Raw genomic sequence first — 21580 nt, forward strand, 5'->3', positions numbered from 1 at the left:
AGATTAGAGCTGTCCTATCTAGTCTGACTAGTGCTTGTCCCACCTAGTCTTTTGAGCAGGAGTTGATGAAGTCCAGTTGCGATCGATTGAAAGCCCTGAGAATACATTGAGCTGGATGAATGAGAATATTCACAGGCATTTTTTAACAGAACCAACGCTTCCTTCTTGTTGATATATGTTGATGTTGTACAGCATTTATGTAAGGCATTCAAAGAGTTGGGGTTGCAGTGACCCGCGACCCTAATTAGGATAAGCGGCATAGAAAACGGATGGATGGATGGATGAATAGTTTGCAGTGTTAGAAAACTGCACTGCATCATACTGACTGCTATTTTTAATCAATAATAATCATTGTTTTTTTTTATAAAGGCACAATGCTGGAAGTTTATGGTATTTTTCAGTTGTAGCTAATATTATATTATATTATTCAAATAGCAAACAACGGGCTCTAATTAGTTTAGTTTTGTCCTTGTGTGAGTCATCCTGTCCCCGCATTGTTAGTGTTGCCTACAAGCAGTGAGAACTTGTTTGTGTCTTTGTGTGAGTTACACGACACGACACTCGTTTTGTTTCTCCATCAGTCATCTGTCAGCGCTCGACGTCCCGCCGGATATGTTTCTCTGCATGTCTTTCTTATACAGATACATAACCGATGCAGTTGTTTTGTATACCCCCCATCAAAAAAAAGTCCTCTTTTCCTCGGTATTTTTTCATTCGCAGCCAATTAGGAGCCTAGGCAAGGCTCTCTGGTGGAGGTTTTTTAGAGCCGGTCCAAAAGCAGGCAGCTGAATATGTGCTGTGGTACAGATGTCATCATGAATAAATACAATTCTTTTCCTCCAATTGTACTCACATTTTTTTGTGTGCTGCTTTGCAAAAGAGTCTGACTCTACTGGCACCTTCCAACCTGGTTAAACAGAATGCAGGCAAATTCATTAAAATATCCACATTTGCCTTGTTCTGCACTGTAGTATGGACTGCAGATGCAAAACCTTAAAGGTCTCTGGTGGCTTCTTTATTTTACTGTACAATCCCCCTATTAAGAGCAGCCACACAGGTTGTTTATTTCAAAAGAAAATCCATATTTCCATTTGGATGAAAATCACTACCCCACCCTTATTCCCCACACTCCATATACTTCATGATTAGGGAGCAATTATTCTTATAAATAATGGAGAAATCACTCCTGCTGCAATAACTAAATGGATTTCACTCCAGCCTGAATAGCAGAAAATAGTGGTGCTGATTTAGGTGTTCTCGCATGCTGCTTTTTTACCTGTTGCTGTGCTGGAATCACTGCAGAGCACGACTCGGAATCCAGTCCATCTGCTTGGAATTCAGCTAGGTGAACCACTACACAACCAAAAATGTTCAAATTCAAAAGATGCCCAGCCGTAGTCACCAGTCAGGTCGCAGGGCGATTGTGAATTAGGTGTGACTGGGAATCAAGTCCAGCTGCTTGGTTGTCAGCCAGGTGAACCACTACACTAAAAATACAAAACAAATGAAGATAAGTTATTCATGTTTTATACAGTATACATGTCGACTGGTCACTGGTTAGTCACAGCGCATGACTCAGTAATTGAGCCCAGCTGCTTGAAAGTCTGAATCGCTTGACTACCAATAATCTAACTAACTCCAAATGCTCAAGACCTTCAAATGTTATTGACAGTAATAATAAACTGGCATCCATTCAAATGCTCAAATCAGCAAACTACCAGTTGTCCAGACCCCTGTGCCTCTCTGTTTGTCTCCGGTAAGTTTTGGCATTTGGGACTCAAGAGAAAGGAGGAGAGAGCTTCAAATTAAAAGCGACAAGGTGCACATGGAGACAAGCCCAGCAGGTTAATGATCACTGTGCCGCCTCAGGCCTCCAGCCATCTGTCGGGCTTGTAATGGAAGCCGTCTCAACCCCGTCGAGGTAATTTGGCGACAGGGGTGGCCGAGACGAGGACTCCGGGGGAGAACGCTGATGAAAAGTGAGAGGTGGCGCGAGGCAGTGTGTCGCGGGGTTTGGCGTTAATTATGAGCTACAGGTGACGGTGACGCGAATGAGGGCTGTGGATACGGCACAGCGTCACAGGTGACTATGTGTCATACATAGGATCCTGTTATCACCATGTGATGAGATTAGCTGGGCAAAAGTTGTAGTGCTTTTCTTCCATGCTTCTTGAAAAGTTTGAGGGAGTTCAGCCATCTTTTTTCTGTGTCATTGACTACCTTTGTCTACTTTGACGGCTATTCATCATCCGATATGAAGAAAGTACATTTCTGCTGGAGTGCAGTGATGAAGACAAGTTCCACTAGAGGAAGATGCAGTGGGATGGAGAAAGGCAAGATAAGATGCAAGCGTTTAGCGTGACCCGTGTTTGTCATAGAGGTGTTTTTTTGACAGGTGGGACTGTCGGTATTGTCGATGACAGATCACATTCCGGGTGTTCTGGGAGAAGCACAGGTTAAAGTGCAAATGTCCGATAATATCATTTTTATTGGGATAAAAATGAGATATCGGTGCATGTCAGTATCGGGTTTTCTGTCGATAATAATGAAAGCAGCGCACGTGTGATGACGTCGTCAATGCCTTCCCATTGTAAATATGAAATTTGCAAAGGCTGTAAAACGCCGCGAGGGGGGAGTACGGCATCTTTGTTTTATACTTCTAATCTAATCTTACACTACTGGAAGAGTCACATGCCGCTGCAGCAAAATAAAAAGCGACACGAGACGTGCTGAATGAGCCCAGTTAATAATTTCACTTATGCATTAGTACTTCGCACTTTACTTTGTTCTTATATGGTTGTTTGTGCCACATAGAAATGTGCAGCTTTCCAAAGTGAGTACACTGGTTAGCGTCAATAATTCCTTCCAGAAGGTTCAACTCTGCAGAAAACAATTCCAAATGTATATGTGAGACGGATAAATGAACATTTAAGGCTACTTTTATCATCAATGAAGACGTGATTCTTGACGACTGTTCCCAAAGACACGATGTGGCAGTGAGGTCACCCACCACGATCTTCCTGTGGTGTCTTGAGTTATTTCTTGAATTCAGTAGTGTTTCTCACCTCAATAACCCAAAATGGAGCCAAACAAAGCTGCAAGTGCCAGCATTTTGACAACGGAGGTGAGAAACCCTTCTGAATCCAGGAAATAGCCCATTGGAAAACAGGAAGGCAGTGGTGGTTGATCTCTTTGCCACCTCGTGTCTTTGGGAACAGTCACGTCTTCAATGGCAATAAAAGTAACCTTAAACGTTATTGATCCATTTAATGCATCATTTATATGCATTTAGAATTGTTTTATGCATGTAAAACTATCATTGTAAAACTATAAGAACGTGTTTTTTATTAACATTGTTGGGAGTCAACCGCTGATGACATCATAGGTGATGTAACGGAGCTGACTTCTAGTTTCAGTTGCCATTTTGTTAGCTAGCTAATAGGATGCTAACAAAGAAGGACGTTTTGTGTTAAAAAAAAAAATACATCAAGGACCCAGTTGGACTCACGCGGTGTATGAATAACACAACAAGATGCGCAACATATTGTACGCTAATCGGTGAATGCGCGCAAACCAAGGCAAAATTGTAGCATAACCTTTTTGCGTTAACCAGCAAACATGCTAAGCGGGCCGCACGGTGTCCGAGTGGTTAGCACGATGGACACACAGTCAGGATATCTGGAAGACCTGCGTTCGAATCTCCGCTTGGGAGGAATTTGTGTGGAATTTGCATGTTCTCCCCGTGCGTGGGTTAGGTTAATTGTCCATATATGTGAATGATTGGCGACCAGTCCAGGGTGTAGCCCGCCTCTCACCCAAAGTCAGCTGGGATAGCACACCGCCGCGACCCTAATGAGGATAAGCGGCATAGAAATTGGATGGATTTGTGAATTTATGAAGACTAACCTGTCTTGTTTGTTGAGACAAAATATATAAAATGAATATTCCTATAACTTACTTTACATATTGCAGTATTTGTCCTTTTTTGCACAAACAGCGTTTATTTGTGAAATGCATCCAGTGGCATCACAGTAAAAGAAGCATAATGTGTTCATTACACAACATTAGTTTGAGGGAAGAGCTGCTGAACAATATCGGAGTCGTTTACAGGAAATTTTGCCCGGAATGACGTGATTTTGCAGCTGAACAAGTAACTTTTCATACTTGGCGGAGATCTGCACAGTTCTCCTGAATTTTAGACACAGTCCTTGCATTGGATCTAGTTGTTGTTGCCTATGAATGTGTGATAAATAAATCAGCACACAGAGCTTGACATGCAGTCTAGAGAACAACCAGCACATTCCCCGGTCTGCCCACCTAGGAATCAGGGGTCCAAGACCCGCCTCGGCTGCCAGACAATGATTTCTATTGTTTTTTTTTCTCTTGGCTGCCCTGCTGGTGACACAGCCCGCGTTTTCATTGTGGCTCATGTAGGAGTTAAATGGAAACGCAACGTGGTCATTGCTGCCCTTTCAGTGGAAAACCCACCATATTTTCTTGCTTATTAGTGTTGATGACAGACCATTTATGCGGCATCTGAAGCCAAATGGGTGCTGTTAGGCGGCTGTTTTGAACCCCTAAAGTGTCGTTTTACCCTGCAGGATGACAGTCACTAAACTTCTAGCCCCCTGACACAATGCAGAATATACTTCTTTCCACTACCACCTATAACCATCTAAAATTGGCTATTGTTTGTGCTAACAAAGACAATGAGTCTGCTGGCTGGACCATCAAAGCTGGCTTTTTTCAACCTCCAGCATCCCAGCCCGCCGGAGCGAATGTGATCAGTGTGAAGTGTCGAGGAGGCCCTGCAAAGAAAAGGGAAGGGAGGCTTTGTCCTCCCTCACTGTCAGGCCACAGAACGTATTTTGCATTCTCTAATTTGTGTTCTCATTCAAATGCAAATGAGAAAATGAGATGATACTTTTATATATTTACTTCTGGAAAGCCATTCTGCTTTTATATTCGTTCTTGCTGGGTGCCTTGTTGTTGCACTCATTTTAGAACAGCAGGGGAAAAAAACATTTGGTACCCTTGAAAGGGGCTCATTCGTCCCCTTTTAAAATAATACAATTCTGCAAAAACAGATATGCATCTCCATCTTTATATATATTATTCATAGGGGCGTCGCAAGATCCTGTATCGCAAGATTCCGAGAGATTAAAATGTGACAAGATTTTTCATTCAGAAAAAGAAACGTGGACACTTGAAACCCTCTGCAGCCGTGGCCGTCTCTTGTGTACTTGCAGTGATCCCATAGCCTGCGCATTAGCATGCGTTGTAAACAAAGAATAATAGACGTGGTGACTATAGGGGTGTTATTTAACGTCAACAGGGCTCTAATAATGATTTAGAAAGTCATAAACAGGTTTTCTGTGCTCTAATGACGAAAATATTCCATTTATTAACATTGAATCCTGCTTCGCGGAAATTCACTTTCGCGGTCGGTTCTGGAACCAATTAACCGCTATATATGAGCGACGACTGCATAGTTTTTCCATCCACTTTATATATAAGTCAACACACGGGCACAGAAGATGCTCTGTACTCCTTCCCACGCTGTGCACCGACTATTCTAAAGCAGTGGTTCTCAACTGGTTTGGCTATGCGCAAACCCACCATCACCCCTTACTGACAAGCGATGATCCATATTGCGGAAATTTTCCAAATATCTTCTCAATCAAAAGACAGTGCGGTTTGAATTTGAGGTAGTGCAAAATAAGTTTCTATTGAGTAACTCAAAGTGTGTATAAAGGTTTTCCACTCTGCTCCCGCTATCAGAACCATAAACGAACTGCATTTGAACAAATGCACTCGCTCAATAGTAATTTACGCTGAAAATCCCTTACACGCGCTAGCAATTAGCATTAGCGTTTTTACATTGGAATGCCTCCAAATTGACAACTTAGATATACATTTCCACTTCAACACCTGGTATACAGTATGATCAACATAAAATACAGGCACACACTTTCTAAGGTTCAACAAGAGACAGGTCTGGCACATTCAACATCATCATGGCAGCAGACTACCAACAGACTACTGCTTCTATGACAGTGGGTTTTAAATAGCACTGCACCCCGCTGCTTAAAAAATGAGATTATTATCATATTTTTTTCCCCAGGCAAAGATCTGAAAACTCAAAAGTGGGTCACGACCCACCAGTTGAGAATCACCCCTCTAAAATATGTTGTTTAGTTTCAATATGTGAAGCGCGTGCTGTCGTTTATGAGATACTACATGTGCAGTTAGGAGAAGATGCAATGCAAACCACACGTGCACACGTGAGAAAACTGGTTGGGTCGCCATGACAACCTAACACACTTAGCCAAGTCCAGCCTCTTTCCAAAACTCTAAACCACATGTGTGTAATGCGCTTCTAAATCTGGCAGGGAGGCAGGGCCACCAGCAACAGTTCCACTCGCTACAGCAGCAGCAGCAGCAAAAAAAAAAACAAAAAAACGAGACAGTTGGGTCACGGGCGTCCACGAGGCGTCCAGGAAACAGTCCTCACACAGCTCACAGGGCCAAAAGAGGCGGGGGGCGTTTTGTTATTGGAAGGGCTGGCAAGAGAGAAGCCAGCAAAGACGAGGAGAAGAGAAAGGAGTAAGCTACAGCAGACTTTTTAAGCCCCGGTTCTATTTTTATCACACGTCCATTTGGGAGCTCAGGAGGGAGGACAATTATTAAGAGGAGTTAAACAGGAAACAGGACAGGCAAACAAAAAACAGAAGAGGGGGGAAGTCATGGTAAGTTTGCTTTCACTCTCTTTGGAGTGCTCATGAAGTGTTGTGGGCGGGGAGGGGTGGACACTACTTATTCCCCCAAAAAGACGTCTGCTTTAACTCTTTCCCGGCATGACTAATTTGAAGGATGTGGTTAGAAAGAACATTTTTTGCAAGTTTTTGCTTTTGTTGGCCATCCTATTCTTCTGGAGCTTCTTGTTTTTGTTTGTTTTCGGACTTTTAAAAGTTTCTTAGCTTGTTTTTGCTCCCTCACGAGCATCAATCACACAAACCTCCTATAGCGCAACAGTGCTTTAAACAAGCTTGTTTCCTATCCTGTCCTTTGTGACTTCTTTAGGACTGAAGGGATTAAGACAATCAGGGTAGAGAGAACATTTTGCATTTTTTGTTTCCATAAATGCCATTTCTTTAAGGACTAGCAGCTTTGGGTTCGCCATCATTTTCATCGACACCTTTGTTTTCGCAGTTTAAATACTTTGTTTTCCTCACTCACAGGCATCAATCACACTTAAACTGCTGTAGTACAACAGTGTTTTAAACTAGCCTATTTCCTAGCCTGTTCAATCTGAGTTATTGTGAGTCATCGCACTGAATGAATTTCAAACACCTCGAGGTACAAATTCAGTCTTTGCCTCATGTTTGTGTACAATTCCCAGCATGACCTTTTAGGGAGTTCCAGGATAGAGTTAGAAAGAACATTGTGCAGGTTTTTCCTTCCATATACAGTCGTCCCTCGACACTTTTTGGTTCGAATTTCCCGGCTTCACTCTCTATCACGTTTTTTCCAAAATATATCAATTAATAAATCATGTTGTTTTGTTTAAATACAGCCTGTTATTAGTTATATGCATGTTGAAGCAAGTGTTGCCTAAATTAAGCATTTTCAAGCATAAAAATGGCTAAATGAACTAAATTGCACATACAAGGCATTCAAAAGACGCAATCAAAGACGCTGTGAATGATATGTAGTATTCTACACTGGTCACTAGGTGTCAGTAATGTTACTGTAATGTTCAGTGGCACACACAAACGGCAGATTTCATCGGCAGAACAACAGGCTTTTACAGTCGTCCCTCGCTCCATCGCTCCCTCACACCCTCACAATCGCTGTTTCGTGGTTGGTACGGCCTGTTATTAGTCCAAAAAATGCATACTTACGCAAATGACCGCAATTAAGCATATTCAAACATAAAAATGTTCTAAATGAACTAAAATGCAAATACATTTTAAGGCACTACGTTATAATACAATACTAATAACTGTAGTGTACACTGGCCACTAGGTGTCACTAGTATTACGCACCAGACTTGATCGCCAATGACAGGCTTTTATTATTTAGTAATTATTTATCTCACAACAGGCACAGTAATAACATGATAATAATGGTCATCATCATCATAATAATAACACAGGCTACTGTTGTGGCCATACTCCAGCTGCGTCACTTCCTGTCCACATTTATTGAAACGTCTTAATGTCTTAAATGGTTTACTTTCTGTGATTATATCTGCTATATTGGGTAATATGAGTGTAAAGGTGGCTATAGGGGTGTTATTTAATGTCTGCTCTAATAATGTTAAAAATAGTATTGAGAAAGTCATAAACAGCTCTTGGGTTTTTTAATATTGACTCCTATTTTGCGGAAATGCACTTATTGCAGTCGTTTGTGGAACCAATTAACCGCAATAAACGAGGGATTACTGTATCTCACAACAGGCACAATAATCCCGAATAAAAACACGGGCGACTGGTGCTGCAGTAACCCACGCCAATCTGAAACGCAACTCTGAACTCCTGACGTCACTTCCTGTTTGCTCGCCATTCAGCTCATTTATAGCAACACGCGAACATGAGTCTATGTCAACTGTACTCTATGTCAGCTATACAGGTTAATACGGGCATAAAGGTGACTATGGGGTATTAGTACATGTCTACAGGGCTCTAATAGTGTTAAAAAAAACATTTTTAGAAGGTCATAAACAGGTTTTCTATGCTCTGACTATGACAATAGTCATAGTCAGTCATAGTCCTACTTTGCGGAAATTCACTTATCACAAATTGACCGCGATAAGCGAGGGATTAGTGTATGTCATTTCTTGACAAGACTATCATTTTCTTCTACAACATGTAGTTTTCTTAATCCTTTGACTTTTAACACATTACAAGCTTGTTCTAGCTCACTCACAACCATCAACAGCATGAACTTGATATCGTGCAACACTGAAACATTGCTTTCTACTAGCTTTTTTCCTATAGTTTGCATTGAGAGTTATTTTGACCAAAGGAATTAAAAAAAAACATACTAAGAAATGAAGTCCTTGACTCATGTTAGTGTACAGAGAGAGAACCAAGGAAAGAATGAGAAGGGGGGATGTTGGTCGAGTGGGTGGGCTTGAGTGGCCGGCTCCCGGCCACACATTTGGTTTCAATTGCGCCGTACCTCTTGGGGAAAAGAGCTGCTATAAATAAGAAGGAAGAACGCAGACAGAGGGAAGCTACTTACTGCCGTTTGGAGACTGCAGACATTTGAGTGTTTGGGTCACTCAGAGAGTGGCCGAGCAAGGAAAGAAAATCCAATGTTTGCTTTTAAAGTCTTTGGGGACAGGTCTTGATGTGGTAGAAAGTCATCTTGTAAAAAACGAAGTTTGGACAGTCTCCAGAAAATGGAAATGGAAAGTTGTGAAAAGTGACAATTTGACTTTTGCAGCATTTCCAAAACTTTATGTCTGATTTTTGGCTAGGAAAAGTGCACTGGGGTGCCACCAGGAGTCTAGATGTAATAGAAACCCCCACCACAGTATATGCCGTTTTTACTTGTTATATAGAACACAGCAAAGGTGGAATATTGATGCAACTCATCAAAAAAAAACGTGGAATAAGTGAGTGTCGAGTCATACTTTTCCATGCTAGAGTCATCCTAGCTCAGAGTGTGGAATATTGGCAGCCAGCAGTAACACAACCAATGTTGCAGTATTGCTAAAGAGAGTGAAGAGGTTACAGTAATCCCTGGCCTTTTATTTTTACATGTTTGCCAGGAACAATCTCTTTTTTTGATTACAGGAACAATTTGAGTGTGATATTTCTGACTGCCGTGAAGTCTCAAATGCAACATTGGCACCTCGAAAACTTGCTCATTAGTAGCTTGCTCTTACTTATCACACAAAAGCAATTTCTTCAACTAAATCAAGAACATTGAGAAGGCCAATGCCGCTGCTCTGCAAAAATACAACAAATTTATGCCTCGGGATTCAGAATGAATCTGCTCTCATTATCTCCATATTCACGAGGATTCTTCTGCAGAACTCTGCGACAGGACTGATGTCCACGCTTGATTAAGCTAATTGAGATTTGAGGCCAGATTTGTGCAGAGGATGATCACAAACGAGGAAAGTTGTGGTTGGACAACAGAAAGTTGGCGAACTTTTGTTATAATGAACCAGAGTACATTATGTCCGTGAATTGAAATAAGGGAATCAATGCCAGAATACAGGATTTCGGATTATTAAAGTGTCATTAACTTTTGGAGGAGGATCGTAGTATGAACACGTGATTATACTTAGAGTGGCTGTAGGCGATTAGAAGCAAGTACGATACAACTTTATGTGTTTTGATTTGAAAGAACACGCAAGTAACTGAAAAAATGCGTCCCCGTGATGCAATCTTCAATTAGCAAACGCAATCAATATAACGCTAAAAAAATGACACCGACGTGATCTTTGACTGCAGTTGCTTCAGGCAGCTTGTGTCGAATCTCCTTCAAATTCTGATATAAGAAGAAAATAACTGTCAGCTATTCAAGAAAATCAGGAAAAATTGCAACTGCTCCATCACTGACCGGAGCGTGCCCTGTTATAAAGGTCCCCTATTATGCAAAACTGACTTATGAACTGTAATATGCACCCTTAGAGCCTGTTTATGAGCACCAAATGCGGGAAAAATCTATGCAAATCTATCAAAATCTATGGGGGAATGCAAAAACCTGACACGAATATCATGGTTTCATTGTGTGGCCTCTGATGTTAACAGTAAGCGCATACTGTAAAATGCAAAAGAGGCACACAGTTTCTGCTCCACAGACAACATTGGCAAAATACAGGAACTATGGAAATCCAATCAAAATAGTTACCTTTCATGTCCGCCGCCGTCACGCATGTTATTTAGCATGGGGAGGATCTTGAACGCCTTCTGTTCAAGAAGAAGCTCGGTTGTCGTTATGGGGGCCAATCACGCCAGGTGAATAAAATGTTAATAACTTAATTATGTGTATCGTCGTCATCATCATGTGGTGTCCAAATCATCACCATTGTTATCACTGACATATTTCGATGGATACAAAGTTTTATTCGCCACTATTTTACATGGATTTGACATTGTATTTGCATGTTTTTTTAACTCATTCAATCCAAGCCATTTTTCAAAAGACAACCCCATCAGTACCGGCCATTTCAGATGATTTTGGCTACTATTTCAAGGCAATCGCAATATTGTGTTCTATGGCTATATAAACTTCGACAACTACCCAAAAGAAAGATTAGACTCCCATCTTTCATCAGAAAAAATTGTTTGTGTCTACCATTTTGTGTTCTTTAGTAATCAGCAGCAGAACATAGGAAAGTTCCAGGAAAATATCAGTTCCTGACTAGAAAAGGGAGAAAACCAGCTTTTTGTGAAAAGATACATTTCAAGCATAACTTTCACTTTAACACAAATATTTTTTTGCTTTTGTGACAGCTGAAATATCTAAACAACTACACCACAACATAAACAACACCAAAAATGGGTTGTTTTACATCAAAGTAGCCATTTATTTACAAATATAACACCATGACGTATTTATCATTTTCATATGTGGAACTGAAGTATGTGTGTGCATGTGTGCGCACGCGTGTGTGTGCATGCGTTACAATTACCCTGCACCTTCTGCACGCTACACTCCTCCACACTCTCTCACTTCTTCCTTCCTGTCATGTGTGTTTTTTCCGCAGGTTTGGATTATGCGTCACATGTAAAAAGCAGATAAAGCGTACTTGTAGGAGTCACACAGTGTATCACAGACAAACAAGGACAAACCGCTCATTAGCATTAAAGCCACAGGCACACAAAACGGCGTGCTCCCAGTAGGGCTTACCAAAAGCACTTTTAAACTGTATGTCGCATCAAGGCTACATTTTGGACAACATGCTTTCAATATTCTGTGGGACCTTAGAGACTTAAAAATGTAACCCAAAATTAAAAAAACTCAAATTTAACTGTCCACCATCAGTCATTTAAAGCCCATTTGTTTCAACTATGCAAGCTCCTTAGTGTGTTAACCTACTGCCCCCCCGGCCCCTCGGCAGCTGTCACACCGCACACTTTTAAAACGTCTGCAAATAGAGTCCGCTCCCCAAATACCCTACGCCCTTCCAGCCCTTGACCGCGACTCTGTGTCTCCGTCTCAATGTTATTCATACCGTCTCCCTGTTTCAAGTGGGACCACCCGCCAAACCCCATCATTCCGCACCCGCTACTCTCGAATGAAAGTTTACTCAGAATTTTACAATGTTAATATTTCAGCAAGTCCTTAAAAGGTGTCCTCAGTGAAACTGCTGTTTCAATGTCCAAAACCGGCTCTCTTTTCGGACATTTATGACCACTTTGATTTATTGCTTTGTTTCCCCATCCACCTGATTTTCACTTTGTTTTTTCTTGGGTAGTTTCTTCAGGGCCGTTTGTCCTTCAGCGTGCTCAGTCCACGCTGAGTAAACACGCGGTGAGACGTACTAAGTAGTTTTGGAGTACCAGGGTGCATTCATGTTGGTCCGTTGGAGGCTAAAAGGTTGTTATGAACACTTCAAAAAAGACAAAACAGAAGATTTGGAAATCGTAGACCCTTTTGACACTGGAGGTGGCACTTAAAGGGGTGTTTTTGGGTATAGCTCAGGCAGAGTGGTCCTCTATCAGTGGTTAAATGAGTAAAAAAAAGCATTTAGTTGGGTCGTTCTTACCTGACAACTGCTTTCTGAAGCAAACTGGTCTCGAGGCGGGTGTTTAGGGGGGGGAAGGCTGTAAATGCTCCAATTAACGCCTCGCTCCGTGTAACCGCCGAGTCTCCTGTGTGGTCCACAGAATCAGTTAACCTCCCGGCTGGGTCAGACAACATTCCCTAACCCTAACCTGGATGTACATGATGTACCTGTGTGGAAATCTTAGGCCACCATGAGATTTGCAGTTTCAACAATGCTTTGATGACCACATAGAACTATAATGTCCCTCAATAGAAGTAGACACCATGCTTGTTTGGGTTTTTAGCCCTTTCAGGTCAGTTCAGGGATTTAACAAGGTGCTGCTTTGATGCGTTGACGGATGTTTACTCTTCAATGTCACCTCAAATTTAATCATCAAAAGTCTTACGATGACCATAGATCTTCTGCTCTAAAATCGACGTCCCCCAGTCTCATTTATTAAGCGACTCTGTAACCACCGCCTCATCGTCTCAGCGTTTACAGCCAGCTCTTTGTTTGCTGCATCACGTCGCCTGACAGTGGAGCCAGACCGATGGCCACTTAACATAAACATTATAATTTCAGGCTCAGGGTGGCGAACGGCACACAGCATGGCGCATACCAATGATCAGTCAGCGAGCTTACACAAAACAACACCAACAACTGGACCTTGAAATCATATGAACAGTGTTCAAAGTGCACTAAAGATAAAACAGCAAGACAAGCAGCGGAATTTGTGCTTTGGTATTGAGTCTAAAATTGCATGTTTTGCATTCAGTACCAAGCTTAGGAAATGCATGAATGAGGAAAACAGCCTCACAATAAAGGACGCATTTTTTGCAGAGGATTTGGGTGAGATAACAAACAAGTAGAAAAGGTGACAATTCCGTCTCCACGCTCCGAAGACAAATCCTCGCTCAAATCCTGTCGAGTGTCGTGACCTTCTGCTCGGTTTGAACCCACCACTAACAATATTCTCTTGGCCCGGCGGGTGGGAGAGGTAGTGTGGGCTATATTTACTAGAATCTATGTCCTGCATTGTAGTGAAAAACTAAAAAAAAGTACAGTACAGCAAAACTTTCAGAATTTACACAATCTGATCCATGATGCTCAAATTTTCACTGAGGTGAATTCTATTTGGAATACAGTAGTCCCTCGTTTATCACGGCTAATTGGTTCCAGACCCGCACGAAGAAGTATTCCTTATTTCTAAATGTAATATTTTCTTAGTTATAGAAAACCTGTTTATGACATTCAAAATACGGGTTTTAACATTATTAGAGTGCTCTAGACATGAACTAACACCCCTATAGTCACCTTTACACCTGTATTACCAAATATAGTAGACATGACAAGAGTAAATAAGCCATTTCAATTTAAATAAGACTTGTGCTCGTGTGTGTTGCTATAAATGTGTTCCCTTGGGAGCTGAGTGGCGGGCGGACAGGAAGTGAAGTTGGGTGTTCAGAGTGGAGTTTTAGGTTGCCGTGGGTTACGGCCACAACAGCCCGAGCGTTTATTAGGGATTTTTATTCGGGATTATTGTGCCCGTTGCAAGATACAACAAATCTGCAATAAAAGCATCCGGCGATCAAGTCTTGTGATTGTGTGTCTCCCCGAACAGTACAGTACAGTAACATTACTGACACCTAGTGACCTGTGGAGATTACTACATATCATTCACAGCATCTTTTAATGCGTCCTCTGAATGCCTTATATTTGTATTTTAGTTCCTTTGGTCAATTTTATGCTTGAAAATTCCTGATTTAAGAAAAAAAATGAGACATTTGTTTCAGTGTGCATATTTCTTGACTAATAATAGGCTGCATGATTTATTAATAAATATATTCTAGAAAAAACGTGCGCAATTTGAACGGCAAAGTGGCAAGGAACGCCTGTAATTTGTTTCAACTGTCACCATCATCAACCTTTTAGAACATAAAAACAATAGAACACCTTCTCATTGCGTTTTATTGCGTTTTTTGATAACAAGAGACAAAATGAAGCTGCTAGCTCGATGGCGCCTCGTTAGCGGGTTAGCGCGAGAAGCTAATGTAGCGCACGTGAACCACACAGACGCGCACAAACACACAAATGAAGTCTCATACGGCTGTCTCGTGATGATGCAGGATATGCTGAAGTCAGCCATTTCAATATGAAAGCGTTACAAACAATAAAACACTAATGTGTCTGTAAGTATTAAACACTAATGCGTGTATTGTCTTCTTCACTGCCACCGAAAGGTGATGTAGATGCGTATTTCCTTTATTGCTTACTTTTATCTCCTTTCAAATGATTTAAAACCCAATTTCTTTCAGCACAATCATTTATTATTCAATGGCGATTAATTAACTTTACGCGTAGAGTGTTTGTGCTAGCTAAAAGGAGTGTTTTATAAGCTTTTTTCAGCGTGGAAACCATCCGTTTGGCTCAAAGCAATTACATTGTGTTGTTAATTATCGAGATACCGACGGAAATTAATCACAGTGAAAATGAAATGTTGCGTACGGTATCTTCACGCTCCCCCTGGGCCAATCTCTACACTTTAATGGGAAAATGGTGTTGAGATAAAGATGGAGACGTCACATGGAGGGGCAGGTCAACTCCACGTAGCTCGCCGCCGTTCCCCCCCAAGAAAGACAGTGACGCTAAATTGCTTTTCTCCTTATTTTCCTCCCTTGTTGTTACTTATTTATTTATTTATCACTCTTTGTATTCACGCTCCCCACTTCTTCCCTGGCGGTGAGAGGCGAACCTCTTAATCATAATTGTGTCATGAACCGTAAACACTCATATGCTCGTAGGTGGAGGAGCCTCCAGGCGGAAAGCAGCACAGAAATCATAACAACGCTACAGTGGAACCTCCCTTTTAGAACACCGTGTCAAATTTGGAGTATCACCAACATTTTCTGGGTAAAAATGTCATAATAGGAGGTGGTCAGCATACCATGCATCATCATGGCCAGTGGCGTGCGGTGAGGTTCGTGGCTGGTGACGCACTGAGTCCGTTGGAGTTCTTTTTTTATGACAGAAGAATTCGCTTTCGTTAGAAACTTTGTTTTCAAATACGTCTTAGTACCAATTACGCCCCAGTTACTGTTTTTCCGTTCATGTAAAAAAATCATGCCAACATTTTGCCTCAGTTTGCGTACGTTTTCCGGTTAGCATCCGCAACTTGTGGCGCCGGTGGCAACACCTCCACCCAGTCACTGTTGTTGTGGGCAAAAGACTTCACCCACTTTGCCACGTTTCCATCAGGCTACCCCAGGGCAGCTGGGGATGCAGATGTAGTTTACCACCAGTGTGTGACCGAGGAGTGAATGAATAATGGCTTCACTTCACCGTGAGGCGCTTTGGGTACCTTTTAAAATAAAAAAAAAAACATTGGCGTGAACAGCTGTGGCTGTAGGCAACCTCCTGATGCATTCATTTTAATTAACACCACAAGATGGCAGTACAGTGAGTGTGCATCCAGCAGCTTTATCTACCTCTGCATGCACTTTCCAATCATGCTACTCAGCTATTAGCTATATTTTTGATGAACATGAACTCATGAGCGCTATTAATGCCAAAGAAGGACGCCATGAATGTTTGGGTATTTCTCCCCTTCAAGGTATAAATTTGAACAGTTTTTGCCATAAAACCAACAATATACTGTAATTTGTTCTTGGAGGAGAGTTATTACACTAATTGCCCTGTGTTGTTGTTTATTCCCAAAACTCTCTTTCTCGGTTTGCTTTGGAGTTTTTTGGGGGTTTTTTGGGGCTTAGCCTAGTTTAAGTCCAAAATGTCTTCATCACGGCGGGGCGCCAGTTCAGACTAAGCCTGGCAAAGTCACTTCCACTTCCCTCAGATGCTCAGATGGTGTCTATGGACCCGTTTTCTGTCATCCTATCTGGTTCTATCCGTGCGGAATCCAATCCAGGATCAAAACTGGGACAAAGTCAGTTCCTCTGCGCCGTTACCAATGGTGACGTTTTAGACAGAGGTTCATTATAGCGTTGCCTGGAGCGTGCCAGTTTTAAAAACGCGTGCGATGACAATCTGTGTGTTTTCTCTCTTCATTAGCTCAGCTGTAACGTGGAAGCCTTGAAAGTGGTCTGGACTCTGCCAAATGATCCTCATTAAGTGCGGCGTCGTGCCGCTGACGAGCGTGTTAAAGCTACTTAGCATACACAAAAAAGACACAAAAACATCCCCTGCTTGTGCACCAGATTAGGAATAAACATAATAGACAGAATGAGGAAGTTACTCATCTATTTAAGCACATTCTAGCCTGCAGCTTTGCTTTCTTAGGTTTTTTTTCCCCGTCCTTATTGTTGTGAAAAGCAGATTTGTTGGGACAAAACTCGTTATTCGGTTTACTGTGATTCGGGAGGCGTTTTAGTGTCTGTAAGTATTAAGCACGCTTGGCTCATCTGCAAAGGGCCAGCAAGTAAGGACAATAAAACCTGGCTGGTAATGATCAGAGAAAAAAAAGGCTGCTGCTGAGTAAAAAAAATCTGTTGTTCACATTTGAGTTTATCTCCAACAATCATTCAGGAACATAAAAAGAAGATTTGATGTTGGATTTTAGCATCTCTGAACGTCGTTACGTTGTTATTCCAGAGGTAAAATAGAAAGCAACAAAGCCTTAAAGAAGGATTGTGTCAAAATCGGCCCATTCACACGTACGCCCAAATAGGAGATCCATTCATCAATCCAGTTTCTATATCGCTTGTCCTCATCACGGTCACGGGATCCCATCCCAGCTGACTTTGGGTGAGAGGCGGGTTGCGCGACACGTATCAGACAACCCTTCTCATTCAAGACTTGTTTTTGGAAGCCATGTTTTAATATCTTGCCTGCCAGTTTGCATTCATAACTCTCTCTGCCTCGAATGTAAGACGAGACGCGTTTTTTAAAGGAAGAGTTGTTTTAAGTGCGCCACATTCCCGCTAATGCTTGATCTACATTCACGTCTATTTCGTTTCCAAAACACGGTTCATGTAAACACAAGAGCAACCTGACACGTTTTTCACGTTCTGAATTGAAAATGATCCCATGTAAACACAAACTTAAACTGCACTTGCACTTTTTTTTTAACTCACTTTTCCCAAAAAACATATTTTGAACGATGTTTCTGTCAACTATTAGCTTTTCATAACTAATGATACATTCATGATTATTTATTAGCAATGTTACGTCATTTATCAATACATCACAATCCTTAACTTCTATTGCCTTATCCTTTTCTTATGGCATTTCAATTTGGTTTCTATTTAAAAATTGGTAAATGGTACATGATGAATACACGGAGTGCACAAACAAATGCATTAGCAGTTGAGGTGAAATGGAAAGGGGTTAAGTTTTTGGCTTCTTACTTTGTCCTTCTTCCCACTCCGTGTGAAACCCTTAAGTTTAGAACAAATACATTGGATGCTAACTAGTTAGCTCGCTAGCCTGCGCATTAGCGATGTGGTGTAAACAAAGAATAATAGGAGAGTAAAGGTGACTATAGGGGTGTTATGTCATATCTAGTTTTAGACAAGTATACGTTATGAATAATACACTTTTGCTACGAAGATATTCAGTTTATTAGTATAGAATCCTACCTCGTGGGAATTCACTTATCATGGTCGCGTCTGGAACCAATTAACCGCAATAAACAATAACTGACTCAAAATGGAACCTGAAGAGTAAAAGAGTAATGTCAACACTCAAGCTTTGCTTGCTTGCAATTAGCTTGCACACCGTTGGAAAACCACATCAGCCGATTCCTATGCACATTCCTGTCAGAGAACGATAACGGACAGTTTAGTTAGCGATCGTTGATTCATTGGCCCATATGCTTAGCATAACTCCATGATGTCTCGTCTGCCCCGTCGATGCGCTGATAGCGATTAATGATCATTCTAATTGTGTGACTGTGAGGATGAGGAGGCAATTCAAGCGTCGCCGTAATGGCCCTAATAACTCTCCGGCTAAAATACAATTTACAGCCTTCGCCAGTTTAGGAGTACGTGCCGCCACCGACCACAGGAGTGAATTGTTTTTGACAACGGCACGCATTAGCTGCTAACTGAAACAAATGGCATAAGACAAGGAGGCGCCCGGCTCGGGTTTTCATTTGGACTTGACGGCAGAGGAAGAGGCAACGTCTCGAATGATGGACAAGAAGGAGCTCAAGAGGCGGGAGAGGAAAAACGAGCAGTGGAACAATTATTAAATTATTCGCACCGGCTTCAACTTTCAACTAATCCATGAAGAGAGAAACAAGGGCATGCTGACAACTTGGCAATTTTTTGGGCTAGTTTTTATAGCTTCATCGCCTCGAGCACAAAAAGTAATAATAAGATTTGATTCGATTTTAATTGTCGTTGAGTGAAATGAAGACTTGATGGGAGGGAAACAAATTAGAGGCAAAACAAAGTATTGGATCATGTTTCTGCTGTTCAACCAACCAGAGGGTGAAGGAAGCCAGGATCCAAAACAAAAGCATGGCTCCGATTACATAGGGAGAAATGAGCTTTTACAAAATGTTATTGGCTGGTTGGTGATTGCCAAACAGCCAGGCAGCTGCCCATTAGGCCTTTTTATAGACTGCTTGTGGATCAGTACCAGCACCCGCTGTTGGTCAATGACCGCTGGCTCTCTGCGGCTTTACAAATATGATGGCCGAGAGCCAAGGGCATAGGCATAACTTGTGGGTAAACACAGCATTAGAGATATGATAGGATCAGCTCATTTCCTGGTTGAAATCCAATTGTTTTGGTTATGGGGACACTTTTTTCCAGCAGGAAGCCCCAAACAACTGTCAGATTCTGAGCTTTTCATCCTGTCACTCACACACACACACCACCGATCAGGAGTTAAGGCTGCAATACGAAGTGTCGGTTACATTTAAAGGCTACTCATGAAGCGCGATTCAAAACGATAAAAACCGTGTTGAGGATTAAAGATATGCTTGTGGACATGGCCTAGCCTAGCGCGCATATCACAGCGCCATATTAAACGTGGTTGCCACTGAAAGTCTCGCCGTCAGTCTGATATGTGCATGCCGGAGCACCAGGTGGCACTGTAGCCACAAGGCTGTCTGAGTCAATTAGAAGAAAGTCAGAACTGGAAAAGGCAAGATAATACGTAATGAGGCAAAACCATAACACAACAGTAACAAAAAAGCTTGTATTCAGTGACCTGAAGTGATTTAGCATTTTGACAAAAGGCCAAAAGAAATCTGTTTTTTTTTTTTAAATGTTCGAGGGGAGGTGACTTCACAGTTTACATGGCGGTGCAGTCGTCAAAACATCTCAGATCGCTTCATGCAGGATTCATGTGTCAAGGGCTAATTAGCAGAGCCGCGCTGTTTCTCACCTCTCCAAAATGTCAACAAGAAGAGTGAATAACTGTACTTGATGCTGGCTGCTAAAATTCAGCGCAAAGTCTGTCCACAAGGACCAAAAGTCACTTCAACTTACGAGGCTGTCGTATCAATTAGGCACCCGAGTAGAAGTCATTTGCATAATGAGGCCGCTAATGTCGCTGTAAGAGAAGCGCTGGCTTTGTAATTACGACAAAACGCTGACTGCCCTGAGTCATCATGACCTCCTCCCTCTGTGTCCTGAACCAGATGACCCAGGAACAGTGCAGTCATAGGAACAATGTCCAGACTTCAGACAAACCACAAGTGTACAAAGTGGGAATCTACGGCTGGAGGAAACGCTGCCTTTACTTCTTTGTGCTGCTGCTGATGATCCTCATCCTCATCAACCTGGCGCTCACCATCTGGATCCTCAAGGTCATGAACTTCACCATCGTAAGTACACCTTTGATTACTTTACAAAGTCGACCTTACCTGCAAACTTTTGAGAAGAACAACACAGAGGCACTATGTTAATGCTGACGCCAGAGATCCTTGATATGACAGGATGGCGCTGCTGTTTTCATGGACGGGCTGCAAAAACACGAGCATGTAAAGATCCTTTACATGCCATTTCTGCTGTGTTTAAGAACGTACTACTGTATATGACAGACACGGTGCTGTTTTGAAGAACCTGCTACACTAGTCAAAGATTTTCGATACAACTGGACTACCTGCAAAAACAGTAGTTAAAGATCCTTTACGTGACACGTCTGCTGTTTTATAAGGAGCAACTATGAAAACACATGGTCAAAGATCCTCTATTAGACAAGAGCACAAGCAGAAGTCAAAGATCCTTTATATGCCAGGAACACTGTTCTGTTGTTTTTTAGGACCCACTGTGAAAATGCTTGTCAAATAATCGTCTTTGTGACACGTCCGCTGTTTTTAAGGACCTAGTTCAGGGGTCGGCAACCATTTTGCCTCCTCTTCTAGCAAATTGAAATGGCCTGGTGCCGCAAATCATGACACAGCTTATAAACTTTTAATCTTTGTCAAATTTTACACTGAATTTGCACTGAATGAATGTCATCCATTTTCCTACTGGTGATGTTTGTTGCCATTCTGCTGGTCCTGCTCTTGGCTGTCTCTGCACGGAGGAGCATTTCTTTCATTCTCTGAATAATTCATAACAATATTAATATCTTGTTTATTTTTTCTTGATTATTTTTTTAATTCAGAGAATAGATGCCCTGATATTTTTATGAACGATTCTTTCATTTATAGTCCATCTGTGAATGGCTTCCTCCTCCTTACGATCTCCAGTGCAGTCACAACGCTAGCAGCTGTAGCTCACTTTGGAGCCTTCATCCACTTCTTCAGAGTATGTTTGCTCTGCTCAACCTTCCGTAGTAGTTCCGAAATCGCTCCCTTACGCCCATCTGCAGTTGGGTACTTTTTAGAAAAAGTCTTTTCAAAATGTCTTTTCACCGTTACCGCTAATTTCTCGC

The 21580-nt window shown here is 41.8% G+C and overlaps 1 protein-coding gene across 9 annotated transcripts in view; it reads left to right on the top strand.

Moving 5' to 3' along the window:
* sgcd (sarcoglycan, delta (dystrophin-associated glycoprotein)) overlaps nucleotides 1-21580 on the top strand; it is a 208274-nt gene that overhangs the window by 120224 nt on the left and 66470 nt on the right. For 8 of the 9 annotated variants that reach the window (XM_054756133.1, XM_054756141.1, XM_054756134.1 and 5 more), the window contains one exon: nucleotides 20340-20525. In XM_054756133.1, coding sequence (XP_054612108.1) covers nucleotides 20340-20525 — 186 coding nt within the window. Of the gene's footprint in view, nucleotides 1-6386; nucleotides 6750-20339; nucleotides 20526-21580 lie in introns of those variants that run through there. The other variant, XM_054756132.1, reaches the window with a different exon arrangement.

This window comes from Dunckerocampus dactyliophorus, chromosome 16 (genome assembly GCF_027744805.1).
Source record: "Dunckerocampus dactyliophorus isolate RoL2022-P2 chromosome 16, RoL_Ddac_1.1, whole genome shotgun sequence".
In the NCBI taxonomy this organism is placed as follows: Eukaryota; Metazoa; Chordata; class Actinopteri; order Syngnathiformes; family Syngnathidae; genus Dunckerocampus; species Dunckerocampus dactyliophorus.